Source organism: Salmo salar, chromosome ssa19, assembly GCF_905237065.1.
Source record: "Salmo salar chromosome ssa19, Ssal_v3.1, whole genome shotgun sequence".
In the NCBI taxonomy this organism is placed as follows: domain Eukaryota; kingdom Metazoa; phylum Chordata; class Actinopteri; order Salmoniformes; family Salmonidae; genus Salmo; species Salmo salar.
The window spans coordinates 70,600,578-70,614,144 of NC_059460.1; the positions used below are offsets into that span (position 1 = coordinate 70,600,578).

Here is a 13,567-nt window from a genome sequence, read left to right on the forward strand (position 1 = left end):
TGTCTCAGACATGTTAGTATCTCTATGACTATCCCTGGTTCCCTGTCAGACATGTTAGTACCTCTATGACTATCCCTGGTTCCCTGTTGTCTCAGACATGTTAGTATCTCTATGACTATCCCTGGTTCCCTGTTGTCTCAGACATGTTAGTATCTCTATGACTATCCCTGGTTCACTGTCAGACATGTTACTATCTCTATGACTATCCCTGGTTCCCTGTTGTCTCAGACATGTTAGTATCTCTATGACTATCCCTGGTTCCCTGTTGTCTCAGACATGTTAGTATCTCTATGACTATCCCTGGTTCCCTGTTGTCTCAGACATGTTAGTATCTCTATGACTATCCCTGGTTCCCTGTTCTCAGACATGTTAGTATCTCTATGACTATCCCTGGTTCCCTGTCAGACATGTTAGTACCTCTATGACTATCCCTGGTTCCCTGTTGTCTCAGACATGTTAGTATCTCTATGACTATCCCTGGTTCCCTGTCAGACATGTTAGTATCTCTATGACTATCCCTGGTTCCCTGTTGTCTCAGACATGTTAGTATCTCTATGACTATCCCTGGTTCCCTGTTGTCTCAGACATGTTAGTATCTCTATGACTATCCCTGGTTCCCTGTTGTCTCAGACATGTTAGTATCTCTATGACTATCCCTGGTTCCCTGTTGTCTCAGACATGTTAGTACCTCTATGACTATCCCTGGTTCCCTGTCAGACATGTTAGTATCTCTATGACTATCCCTGGTTCCCTGTTGTCTCAGAATTGTTAGTACCTCTATGACTATCCCTGGTTCCCTGTTGTCTCAGACATGTTAGTATCTCTATGACTATCCCTGGTTCCCTGTTGTCTCAGACATGTTAGTATCTCTATGACTATCCCTGGTTCCCTGTCAGACATGTTAGTATCTCTATGACTATCCCTGGTTCCCTGTTGTCTCAGACATGTTAGTATCTCTATGACTATCCCTGGTTCCCTGTCCAGACATGTTAGTATCTCTATGACTATCCCTGGTTCCCTGTTGTCTCAGACATGTTAGTATCTCTATGACTATCCCTGGTTCACTGTCAGACATGTTAGTACCTCTATGACTATCCCTGGTTCCCTGTTGTCTCAGACATGTTAGTATCTCTATGACTATCCCTGGTTCCCTGTCAGACATGTTAGTATCTCTATGACTATCCCTGGTTCCCTGTTGTCTCAGACATGTTAGTATCTCTATGACTATCCCTGGTTCCCTGTTGTCTCAGACATGTTAGTACCTCTATGACTATCCCTGGTTCCCTGTTGTCTCAGACATGTTAGTATCTCTATGACTATCCCTGGTTCACTGTTGTCTCAGACATGTTAGTACCTCTATGACTATCCCTGGTTCCCTGTCAGACATGTTAGTATCTCTATGACTATCCCTGGTTCCCTGTCAGACATGTTAGCATCTCTATGACTATCCCTGGTTCCCTGTCAGACATGTTAGTATCTCTATGACTATCCCTGGTTCCCTGTTGTCTCAGACATGTTAGTATCTCTATCACTATCCCTGGTTCCCTGTCAGACATGTTAGTATCTCTATGACTATCCCTGGTTCCCTGTTGTCTCAGACATGTTAGTATCTCTATGACTATCCCTGGTTCCCTGTCAGACATGTTAGTACCTCTATGACTATCCCTGGTTCCCTGTCAGACATGTTAGTATCTCTATGACTATCCCTGGTTCCCTGTTGTCTCAGACATGTTAGTATCTCTATGACTATCCCTGGTTCCCTGTCAGACATGTTAGTACCTCTATGACTATCCCTGGTTCCCTGTTGTCTCAGACATGTTAGTATCTCTATGACTATCCCTGGTTCCCTGTTGTCTCAGACATGTTAGTATCTCTATGACTATCCCTGGTTCACTGTCAGACATGTTACTATCTCTATGACTATCCCTGGTTCCCTGTTGTCTCAGACATGTTAGTATCTCTATGACTATCCCTGGTTCCCTGTTGTCTCAGACATGTTAGTATCTCTATGACTATCCCTGGTTCCCTGTTGTCTCAGACATGTTAGTATCTCTATGACTATCCCTGGTTCCCTGTCAGACATGTTAGTATCTCTATGACTATCCCTGGTTCCCTGTTGTCTCAGACATGTTAGTATCTCTATGACTATCCCTGGTTCCCTGTTGTCTCAGACATGTTAGTATCTCTATGACTATCCCTGGTTCCCTGTTGTCTCAGACATGTTAGTATCTCTATGACTATCCCTGGTTCCCTGTTGTCTCAGACATGTTAGTACCTCTATGACTATCCCTGGTTCCCTGTCAGACATGTTAGTATCTCTATGACTATCCCTGGTTCCCTGTTGTCTCAGACATGTTAGTATCTCTATGACTATCCCTGGTTCCCTGTTGTCTCAGACATGTTAGTACCTCTATGACTATCCCTGGTTCCCTGTCAGACATGTTAGTATCTCTATGACTATCCCTGGTTCCCTGTTGTCTCAGACATGTTAGTATCTCTATGACTATCCCTGGTTCCCTGTCAGACATGTTAGTACCTCTATGACTATCCCTGGTTCCCTGTCAGACATGTTAGTATCTCTATGACTATCCCTGGTTCCCTGTTGTCTCAGAATTGTTAGTACCTCTATGACTATCCCTGGTTCCCTGTTGTCTCAGACATGTTAGTATCTCTATGACTATCCCTGGTTCCCTGTTGTCTCAGACATGTTAGTATCTCTATGACTATCCCTGGTTCCCTGTCAGACATGTTAGTATCTCTATGACTATCCCTGGTTCCCTGTTGTCTCAGACATGTTAGTATCTCTATGACTATCCCTGGTTCCCTGTCAGACATGTTAGTATCTCTATGACTATCCCTGGTTCCCTGTTGTCTCAGACATGTTAGTATCTCTATGACTATCCCTGGTTCACTGTCAGACATGTTAGTACCTCTATGACTATCCCTGGTTCCCTGTTGTCTCAGACATGTTAGTATCTCTATGACTATCCCTGGTTCCCTGTCAGACATGTTAGTATCTCTATGACTATCCCTGGTTCCCTGTTGTCTCAGACATGTTAGTATCTCTATGACTATCCCTGGTTCCCTGTTGTCTCAGACATGTTAGTACCTCTATGACTATCCCTGGTTCCCTGTTGTCTCAGACATGTTAGTATCTCTATGACTATCCCTGGTTCCCTGTTGTCTCAGACATGTTAGTACCTCTATGACTATCCCTGGTTCCCTGTCAGACATGTTAGTATCTCTATGACTATCCCTGGTTCCCTGTCAGACATGTTAGCATCTCTATGACTATCCCTGGTTCCCTGTCAGACATGTTAGTATCTCTATGACTATCCCTGGTTCCCTGTTGTCTCAGACATGTTAGTATCTCTATCACTATCCCTGGTTCCCTGTCAGACATGTTAGTATCTCTATGACTATCCCTGGTTCCCTGTTGTCTCAGACATGTTAGTATCTCTATGACTATCCCTGGTTCCCTGTCAGACATGTTAGTACCTCTATGACTATCCCTGGTTCCCTGTCAGACATGTTAGTATCTCTATGACTATCCCTGGTTCCCTGTTGTCTCAGACATGTTAGTATCTCTATGACTATCCCTGGTTCCCTGTCAGACATGTTAGTACCTCTATGACTATCCCTGGTTCCCTGTTGTCTCAGACATGTTAGTATCTCTATGACTATCCCTGGTTCCCTGTTGTCTCAGACATGTTAGTATCTCTATGACTATCCCTGGTTCACTGTCAGACATGTTACTATCTCTATGACTATCCCTGGTTCCCTGTTGTCTCAGACATGTTAGTATCTCTATGACTATCCCTGGTTCCCTGTTGTCTCAGACATGTTAGTATCTCTATGACTATCCCTGGTTCCCTGTTGTCTCAGACATGTTAGTATCTCTATGACTATCCCTGGTTCACTGTCAGACATGTTAGTATCTCTATGACTATCCCTGGTTCCCTGTCAGACATGTTAGTACCTCTATGACTATCCCTGGTTCCCTGTTGTCTCAGACATGTTAGTATCTCTATGACTATCCCTGGTTCCCTGTCAGACATGTTAGTATCTCTATGACTATCCCTGGTTCCCTGTTGTCTCAGACATGTTAGTATCTCTATGACTATCCCTGGTTCCCTGTTGTCTCAGACATGTTAGTATCTCTATGACTATCCCTGGTTCCCTGTTGTCTCAGACATGTTAGTATCTCTATGACTATCCCTGGTTCCCTGTTGTCTCAGACATGTTAGTACCTCTATGACTATCCCTGGTTCCCTGTCAGACATGTTAGTATCTCTATGACTATCCCTGGTTCCCTGTTGTCTCAGACATGTTAGTATCTCTATGACTATCCCTGGTTCCCTGTCAGACATGTTAGTACCTCTATGACTATCCCTGGTTCCCTGTCAGACATGTTAGTATCTCTATGACTATCCCTGGTTCCCTGTTGTCTCAGAATTGTTAGTACCTCTATGACTATCCCTGGTTCCCTGTTGTCTCAGACATGTTAGTATCTCTATGACTATCCCTGGTTCCCTGTTGTCTCAGACATGTTAGTATCTCTATGACTATCCCTGGTTCCCTGTCAGACATGTTAGTATCTCTATGACTATCCCTGGTTCCCTGTTGTCTCAGACATGTTAGTATCTCTATGACTATCCCTGGTTCCCTGTTGTCTCAGACATGTTAGTACCTCTATGACTATCCCTGGTTCCCTGTTGTCTCAGACATGTTAGTATCTCTATGACTATCCCTGGTTCCCTGTTGTCTCAGACATGTTAGTATCTCTATGACTATCCCTGGTTCCCTGTCAGACATGTTAGTACCTCTATGACTATCCCTGGTTCCCTGTCAGACATGTTAGTATCTCTATGACTATCCCTGGTTCCCTGTCAGACATGTTAGTATCTCTATGACTATCCCTGGTTCCCTGTTGTCTCAGACATGTTAGTATCTCTATGACTATCCCTGGTTCCCTGTCAGACATGTTAGTATCTCTATGACTATCCCTGGTTCCCTGTTGTCTCAGACATGTTAGTATCTCTATGACTATCCCTGGTTCCCTGTCAGACATGTTAGTATCTCTATGACTATCCCTGGTTCCCTGTTGTCTCAGACATGTTAGTATCTCTATGACTATCCCTGGTTCCCTGTTGTCTCAGACATGTTAGTACCTCTATGACTATCCCTGGTTCCCTGTTGTCTCAGACATGTTAGTATCTCTATGACTATCCCTGGTTCACTGTTGTCTCAGACATGTTAGTACCTCTATGACTATCCCTGGTTCCCTGTCAGACATGTTAGTATCTCTATGACTATCCCTGGTTCCCTGTCAGACATGTTAGCATCTCTATGACTATCCCTGGTTCCCTGTCAGACATGTTAGTATCTCTATGACTATCCCTGGTTCCCTGTTGTCTCAGACATGTTAGTATCTCTATCACTATCCCTGGTTCCCTGTCAGACATGTTAGTATCTCTATGACTATCCCTGGTTCCCTGTTGTCTCAGACATGTTAGTATCTCTATGACTATCCCTGGTTCCCTGTCAGACATGTTAGTACCTCTATGACTATCCCTGGTTCCCTGTCAGACATGTTAGTATCTCTATGACTATCCCTGGTTCCCTGTTGTCTCAGACATGTTAGTATCTCTATGACTATCCCTGGTTCCCTGTCAGACATGTTAGTACCTCTATGACTATCCCTGGTTCCCTGTTGTCTCAGACATGTTAGTATCTCTATGACTATCCCTGGTTCCCTGTTGTCTCAGACATGTTAGTATCTCTATGACTATGCCTGGTTCACTGTCAGACATGTTACTATCTCTATGACTATCCCTGGTTCCCTGTTGTCTCAGACATGTTAGTATCTCTATGACTATCCCTGGTTCCCTGTTGTCTCAGACATGTTAGTATCTCTATGACTATCCCTGGTTCACTGTCAGACATGTTAGTATCTCTATGACTATCCCTGGTTCCCTGTTGTCTCAGACATGTTAGTATCTCTATGACTATCCCTGGTTCCCTGTTGTCTCAGACATGTTAGTATCTCTATGACTATCCCTGGTTCACTGTCAGACATGTTAGTATCTCTATGACTATCCCTGGTTCCCTGTTGTCTCAGACATGTTAGTATCTCTATGACTATCCCTGGTTCCCTGTTGTCTCAGACATGTTAGTATCTCTATGACTATCCCTGGTTCACTGTCAGACATGTTAGTATCTCTATGACTATCCCTGGTTCCCTGTCAGACATGTTAGTACCTCTATGACTATCCCTGGTTCCCTGTTGTCTCAGACATGTTAGTATCTCTATGACTATCCCTGGTTCCCTGTCAGACATGTTAGTATCTCTATGACTATCCCTGGTTCCCTGTTGTCTCAGACATGTTAGTATCTCTATGACTATCCCTGGTTCCCTGTTGTCTCAGACATGTTAGTATCTCTATGACTATCCCTGGTTCCCTGTTGTCTCAGACATGTTAGTATCTCTATGACTATCCCTGGTTCCCTGTTGTCTCAGACATGTTAGTACCTCTATGACTATCCCTGGTTCCCTGTCAGACATGTTAGTATCTCTATGACTATCCCTGGTTCCCTGTTGTCTCAGACATGTTAGTACCTCTATGACTATCCCTGGTTCCCTGTTGTCTCAGACATGTTAGTACCTCTATGACTATCCCTGGTTCCCTGTTGGGATGCAGTGACATGACCAGCGCTCTACTCACCAGTGACATGACCAGCGCTCTACTCACCAGTGACATGACCAGCGCTCTACTCACCAGTGACATGACCAGCGCTCTACTCACCAGTGACATGACCAGCGCTCTACTCACCAGTGACATGACCAGCGCTCTACTCACCAGTGACATGACCAGCGCTCTACTCACCAGTGACATGACCAGCGCTCTACTCACCAGTGACATGACCAGCGCTCTACTCACCAGTGACATGACCAGCGCTCTACTCACCAGTGACATGACCAGCGCTCTACTCACCAGTGACATGACCAGCGCTCTACTCACCAGTGACATGACCAGCGCTCTACTCACCAGTGACATGACCAGCGCTCTACTCACCAGTGACATGACCAGCGCTCTACTCACCAGTGACATGACCAGCGCTCTACTCACCAGTGACATGACCAGCGCTCTACTCACCAGTGACAGTGGCGCCGCCCTGTAGGCAGCACAGTAGCATAGCACCCAGAGCACACAGCACTCTCGCCCTTCGCTTTTTCATCCACGGAGTCCAGTCTGTTCCAGACATCTTCCATACACTACCCCCTGATGGAGAGAGAGAGAGTGAGGGTCAAATGTCATACACAGATTTACAACACTCATAACAAACAATATGAATCCCCCCATTCCCACAAACATTCTGTCACTAAACCAACAACCACTCTAACTACCATACCACTGACAAATCCCATGGCAACGTCATAAACAAACCTCCACACACAGCGGACAAACACTTAGACACATACAAACACCGCACTGAAAGGTAGAGACCAGGTGAGGGTCCCAGTCACAGCAGGGGCCCGCCCTCAGAAACACAACTCCAGCCAAGACACAAACAAAACCTTTCTTTCCGTCAGCCCCCATCTTCATCCCCCTTTCCTCCCGCACCATCAGACTCTCCCTTCATCCTTCTGCGACTCTCCCCCCATTCAGGTGAAACAGATACAGGTAGAGGTCAGGAGAGAGGAGGGGGATTCACAGAGCCTGTATTCACCACTCAGTACAAAGAACAACTGACTACAAGGAGGAGAGGGGGGGGGCAGGGGGAAATTCTAGTAGTGCAGCAGTGGGTGGGTGCGTGCACATGAGCTCATATGAATATTCCTGTGTAGATTGTGTGTATGAGAGAGGGAGAAATAAGGCAAGAGAGCAGGGGAGAGAGAGAGAGAGAGAGAGAGAGAGAGAGAGAGAGAGAGAGAGAGAGAGAGAGAGAGAGAGAGAGAGAGAGAGAGAGAGAGAGAGAGAGAGAGAGAGAGAAAAAGAGAAAAAGAGAAAAAGAGAGAGGGGGTCCGGTAATGGTCAGTCTATTAACAGTTAATGCCTAGCGGGGAGCTTTTCTCTCTCCCTCGTGGCTCTCTGCCAAGTTTCCCAAATTCTTCCCTGTCAGGTTAAACTAACAACTTCCCGTCAGGATGAGAAGGGTGGTCCACACAGCTCCCAGACTGGAAATCTCTCTCTCCCCCTCCCCTCTCTCTCTCTCACAGACACGCACAAACACACACACGACAGCCCTGATTCTATCGTTGCAGGGGAATGAGAGATGAAGCTTCAGGCTTTAGTGACAGATCCTAACGTCCAAAAAGACAAGAGTAGCAAACACACATGCACTGGACAGAGGAGAGAGTGGTTGTTGGAAACAGGGTTCTAAGCAAAAAATCTGCTATAGTTGTTCACTATTACTAAATGTTGGAACCTTTCTCATATACAAACCAACTCTTTGATTGTCAATACATCTCCTACCCATCTCTCTCCACCCAGAACCCCCCTGGACTTCTTTCCCTATCTCTTACCCTTCTCTCTCCACCCAGAACCCCCCTGGCCTTCTTTCCCTATCTCTTACCCTTCTCTCTCCACCCAGAACCCCCCTGGACTTCTTTCCCTATCTCTTACCCTTCTCTCTCCACCCAGAACCCCCTGGCCTTCTTTCCCTATCTCTTACCCTTCTCTCTCCACCCAGAACCCCCCTGGACTTCTTTCCCTATCTCTTACCCATCTCTCTCCACCCAGAACCCCCTGGCCTTCTTTCCCTATCTCTTACCCTTCTCTCTCCACCCAGAACCCCCCTGGACTTCTTTCCCTATCTCTTACCCTTCTCTCTCCACCCAGAACCCCCTGGCCTTCTTTCCCTATCTCTTACCCTTCTCTCTCCACCCAGAACCCCCCTGGCCTTCTTTCCCTATCTCTTACCCTTCTCTCTCCACCCAGAACCCCCCTGGACTTCTTTCCCTATCTCTTACCCATCTCTCTCCACCCAGAACCCCCCTGGCCTTCTTTCCCTATCTCTTACCCTTCTCTCTCCACCCAGAACCCCCCTGGCCTTCTTTCCCTATCTCTTACCCATCTCTCTCCACCCAGAACCCCCCTGGCCTTCTTTCCCTATCTCTTACCCTTCTCTCTCCACCCAGAACCCCCCTGGACTTCTTTCCCTATCTCCTACCCATCTCTCTCCACCCAGAACCCCCCTGGACTTCTTTCCCTATCTCTTACCCTTCTCTCTCCACCCAGAACCCCCCTGGACTTCTTTCCCTATCTCTTACCCTTCTCTCTCCACCCAGAACCCCCCTGGACTTCTTTCCCTATCTCTTACCCTTCTCTCTCCACCCAGAACCCCCCTGGACTTCTTTCCCTATCTCTTACCCTTCTCTCTCCACCCAGAACCCCCCTGGACTTCTTTCCCTATCTCTTACCCTTCTCTCTCCACCCAGAACCCCCTGGACTTCTTTCCCTATCTCTTACCCTTCTCTCTCCACCCAGAACCCCCCTGGACTTCTTTCTCTATCTCTTACCCTTCTCTCTCCACCCAGAACCCCCCTGGACTTCTTTCCCTATCTCTTACCCTTCTCTCTCCACCCAGAACCCCCCTGGACTTCTTTCCCTATCTCTTACCCTTCTCTCTCCACCCAGAACCCCCTGGACTTCTTTCCCTATCTCTTACCCTTCTCTCTCCACCCAGAACCCCCCTGGACTTCTTTCCCTATCTCTTACCCTTCTCTCTCCACCCAGAACCCCCCTGGACTTCTTTCCCTATCTCTTACCCTTCTCTCTCCACCCAGAACCCCCCTGGCCTTCTTTCCCTATCTCTTACCCTTCTCTCTCCACCCAGAACCCCCCTGGACTTATTTCTCTCCTCTCTTTGATCTAAATGGGCTGGCTGGATCACATGAGCTCTGTCTAGAACATATTGGAAGATGTACTTTAACACTGAGTCTGGACACATCAAGAGCTTCCTACCAAACACACACAAAGCACATGCACGCACACCCAGGGGCTAGACAACTAAAACTGGATGTGGCTAACTAAGACTAATACCATAACCACATGGACATAGCTAGGTTACACAGTAACTGATGGACATAGCTAGGTTACACAGTAACTGGTGGACATAGTTAGGTTACACAGTAACTGATGGACATAGCTAGGTTACACAGTAACTGATGGACATAGCTAGATTACACAGTAACTGATGGACATAGCTAGGTTACACAGTAACTGGTGGACATAGTTAGGTTACACAGTAACTGATGGACATAGCTAGGTTACACAGTAACTGATGGACATAGTTAGGTTACACAGTAACTGATGGACATAGTTAGGTTACACAGTAACTGATGGACATAGTTAGGTTACACAGTAACTGATGGACATAGCTAGGCTACACAGTAACTGATGGACATAGTTAGGTTACACAGTAACTGATGGACATAGTTAGGTTACACAGTAACTGATGGACATAGTTAGGTTACACAGTAACTGGTGGACATAGTTAGGTTACACAGTAACTGATGGACATAGTTAGGTTACACAGTAACTGATGGACATAGTTAGGTTACACAGTAACTGATGGACATAGTTAGGTTACACAGTAACTGATGGACATAGTTAGGCTACACAGTAACTGATGGACATAGCTAGGTTACACAGTAACTGATGGACATAGTTAGGTTACACAGTAACTGGTGGACATAGTTAGGCTACACAGTAATTGATGGACATAGCTAGGCTACACAGTAACTGATGGACATAGCTAGGTTACACAGTAACTGATGGACATAGTTAGGTTACACAGTAACTGATGGACATAGCTAGGTTACACAGTAACTGATGGACATAGTTAGGTTACACAGTAACTGATGGACATAGCTAGGTTACACAGTAACTGATGGACATAGTTAGGTTACACAGTAACTGATGGACATAGCTAGGTTACACAGTAACTGATGGACATAGCTAGGCTACACAGTAACTGATGGACATAGTTAGGTTACACAGTAACTGATGGACATAGCTAGGTTACACAGTAACTGATGGACATAGTTAGGTTACACAGTAACTGATGGACATAGCTAGGTTACACAGTAACTGATGGACATAGTTAGGTTACACAGTAACTGATGGACATAGCTAGGTTACACAGTAACTGATGGACATAGCTAGGCTACACAGTAACTGATGGACATAGCTAGGTTACACAGTAACTGGTGGACATAGTTAGGCTACACAGTAATTGATGGACATAGCTAGGCTACACAGTAACTGATGGACATAGTTAAGTTACACAGTAACTGATGGACATAGTTAGGTTACACAGTAACTGATGGACATAGTTAGGCTACACAGTAACTGATGGACATAGCTAGGCTACACAGTAACTGATGGACATAGCTAGGTTACACAGTAACTGATGGACATAGTTAGGTTACACAGTAACTGATGGACATAGTTAGGTTACACAGTAACTGATGGACATAGTTAGGTTACACAGTAACTGATGGACATAGTTAGGCTACACAGTAACTGATGGACATAGTTAGGCTACACAGTAACTGATGGACATAGCTAGGTTACACAGTAACTGATGGACTGATGCACAGTAACTGATAAAATATTAAAGTGGGATGAAATAGTAAAGTGGGATAAAATAGTAAAGTGGGATAAAATAGTAAAGTGGGATAAAATAGTAAAGTGGGATAAATAGAATAGTTGGATAAAATAGAATAGTGGGATAAAATAGTAAAGTGGGATAAATAGTAAAGTGGGATAAAATAGTAAAGTGGGATAAAATAGTAAAGTGGGATAAATAGAATAGTTGGATAAAATAGAATAGTGGGATAAAATAGTAAAGTTGGATAAAAGAGTAAAGTGGGATAAATAGAATAGTGGGATAAAATATTAAAGTGGGATAAAATAGTAAAGTTGGATAAAATAGTAAAGTGGGATAAAATAGTAAAGTGGGATAAATAGAATAGTGGGATAAAATATTAAAGTGGGATAAAATAGTAAAGTGGGATAAATAGAATAGTGGGATAAAATAGTAAAGTGGGATAAAATAGTAAAGTGGGATAAAATATTAAAGTGGGATAAAATAGTAAAGTTGGATAAAATAGTAAAGTGGGATAAAATAGTAAAGTGGGATAAATAGAATAGTGGGATAAAATATTAAAGTGGGATAAAATAGTAAAGTTGGATAAAATAGTAAAGTGGGATAAATAGAATAGTGGGATAAAATATTAAAGTGGGATAAAATAGTAAAGTGGGATAAATAGAATAGTGGGATAAAATAGTAAAGTGGGATAAAATAGTAAAGTGGGATAAATAGAATAGTGAGATAAAATAGTAAAGTTGGATAAAATAGTAAAGTTGGATAAATAGAATAGTGGGATAAAATAGTAAAGTGGGATAAAATAGTAAAGTTGGATAAAATAGTAAAGTGGGATAAAATAGTAAAGTGGGATAAATAGAATAGTGGGATAAAATAGTAAAGTCGGATAAAATAGTAAAGTGGGATAAATAGAATAGTGGGATGAAATAGTAAAGTGGGATAAAATAGTAAAGTGGGATGAAATAGTAAAGTGGGATAAAATAGTAAAGTGGGATAAATAGTAAAGTGGGATAAATAGAATAGTGGGATAAAATAGTAAAGTGGGATAAAATAGTAAAGTGGGATAAATAGTAAAGTGGGATAAAATAGTAAAGTGGGATAAAATAGTAAAGTGGGATAAATAGAATAGTGGGATAAAATAGTATAGTGGAATAAATAGTAAAGTGGGATAAAATATTAAAGTGGGATAAAATAGTAGTGGTTCTAGGTACCACTAACCACCTTTACTACTAACCTAGAACTAACCACTGTTACTACTAACCTAGAACTAACCACTGTTACTACTAACCTAGAACTAACCACTGTTACTACTAACCTAGAACTAACCACTGTTACCACTAACCTAGAACTAACCACTGTTACTACTAACCACTGTTACTACTAACCTAGAACTAACCACTGTTACTACTAACCTAGAACTAACCACTGTTACCACTAACCTAGAACTAACCACTGTTACCACTAACCTAGAACTAACCACTGTTACCACTAACCTAGAACTAACCACTGTTACCACTAACCTAGAACTAACCACTGTTACCACTAATCACTGTTACTACTAACCACTGTTACTACTAACCACTGTTACTACTAACCTAGAACTAACCACTGTTACCACTAACCTAGAACTAACCACTGTTACCACTAACCTAGAACCAAATACTGTTACCACTAACCTAGAACTAACCACTGTTACCACTAACCTAGAACTAACCACTGTTACCACTAACCTAGAACTAACCACTGTTACCACTAACCTAGAACTAACCACTGTTACCACTAACCTAGAACTAACCACTGTTACCACTAACCTAGAACTAACCACTGTTACTACTAACCTAGAACTAACCACTGTTACCACTAACCTAGAACTAACCACTGTTACCACTAACCTAGAACTAACCACTGTTACTACTAACCTAGAACTAACCACTGTTACCACTAACCTAGA

The 13,567-nt window shown here is 43.7% G+C and overlaps 1 protein-coding gene across 1 annotated transcript in view; it reads right to left on the minus strand.

The window, feature by feature from the left end:
• boc (BOC cell adhesion associated, oncogene regulated) overlaps positions 1-13,567 on the minus strand; it is a 113,962-nt gene that overhangs the window by 69,017 nt on the left and 31,378 nt on the right. Inside the window, exon 2 of the mRNA XM_045702660.1 lies at positions 7,158-7,283. Coding sequence (XP_045558616.1) covers positions 7,158-7,266 — 109 coding nt within the window. The 5' untranslated portion in view covers positions 7,267-7,283. The remainder of the gene's footprint in view (positions 1-7,157; positions 7,284-13,567) is intronic.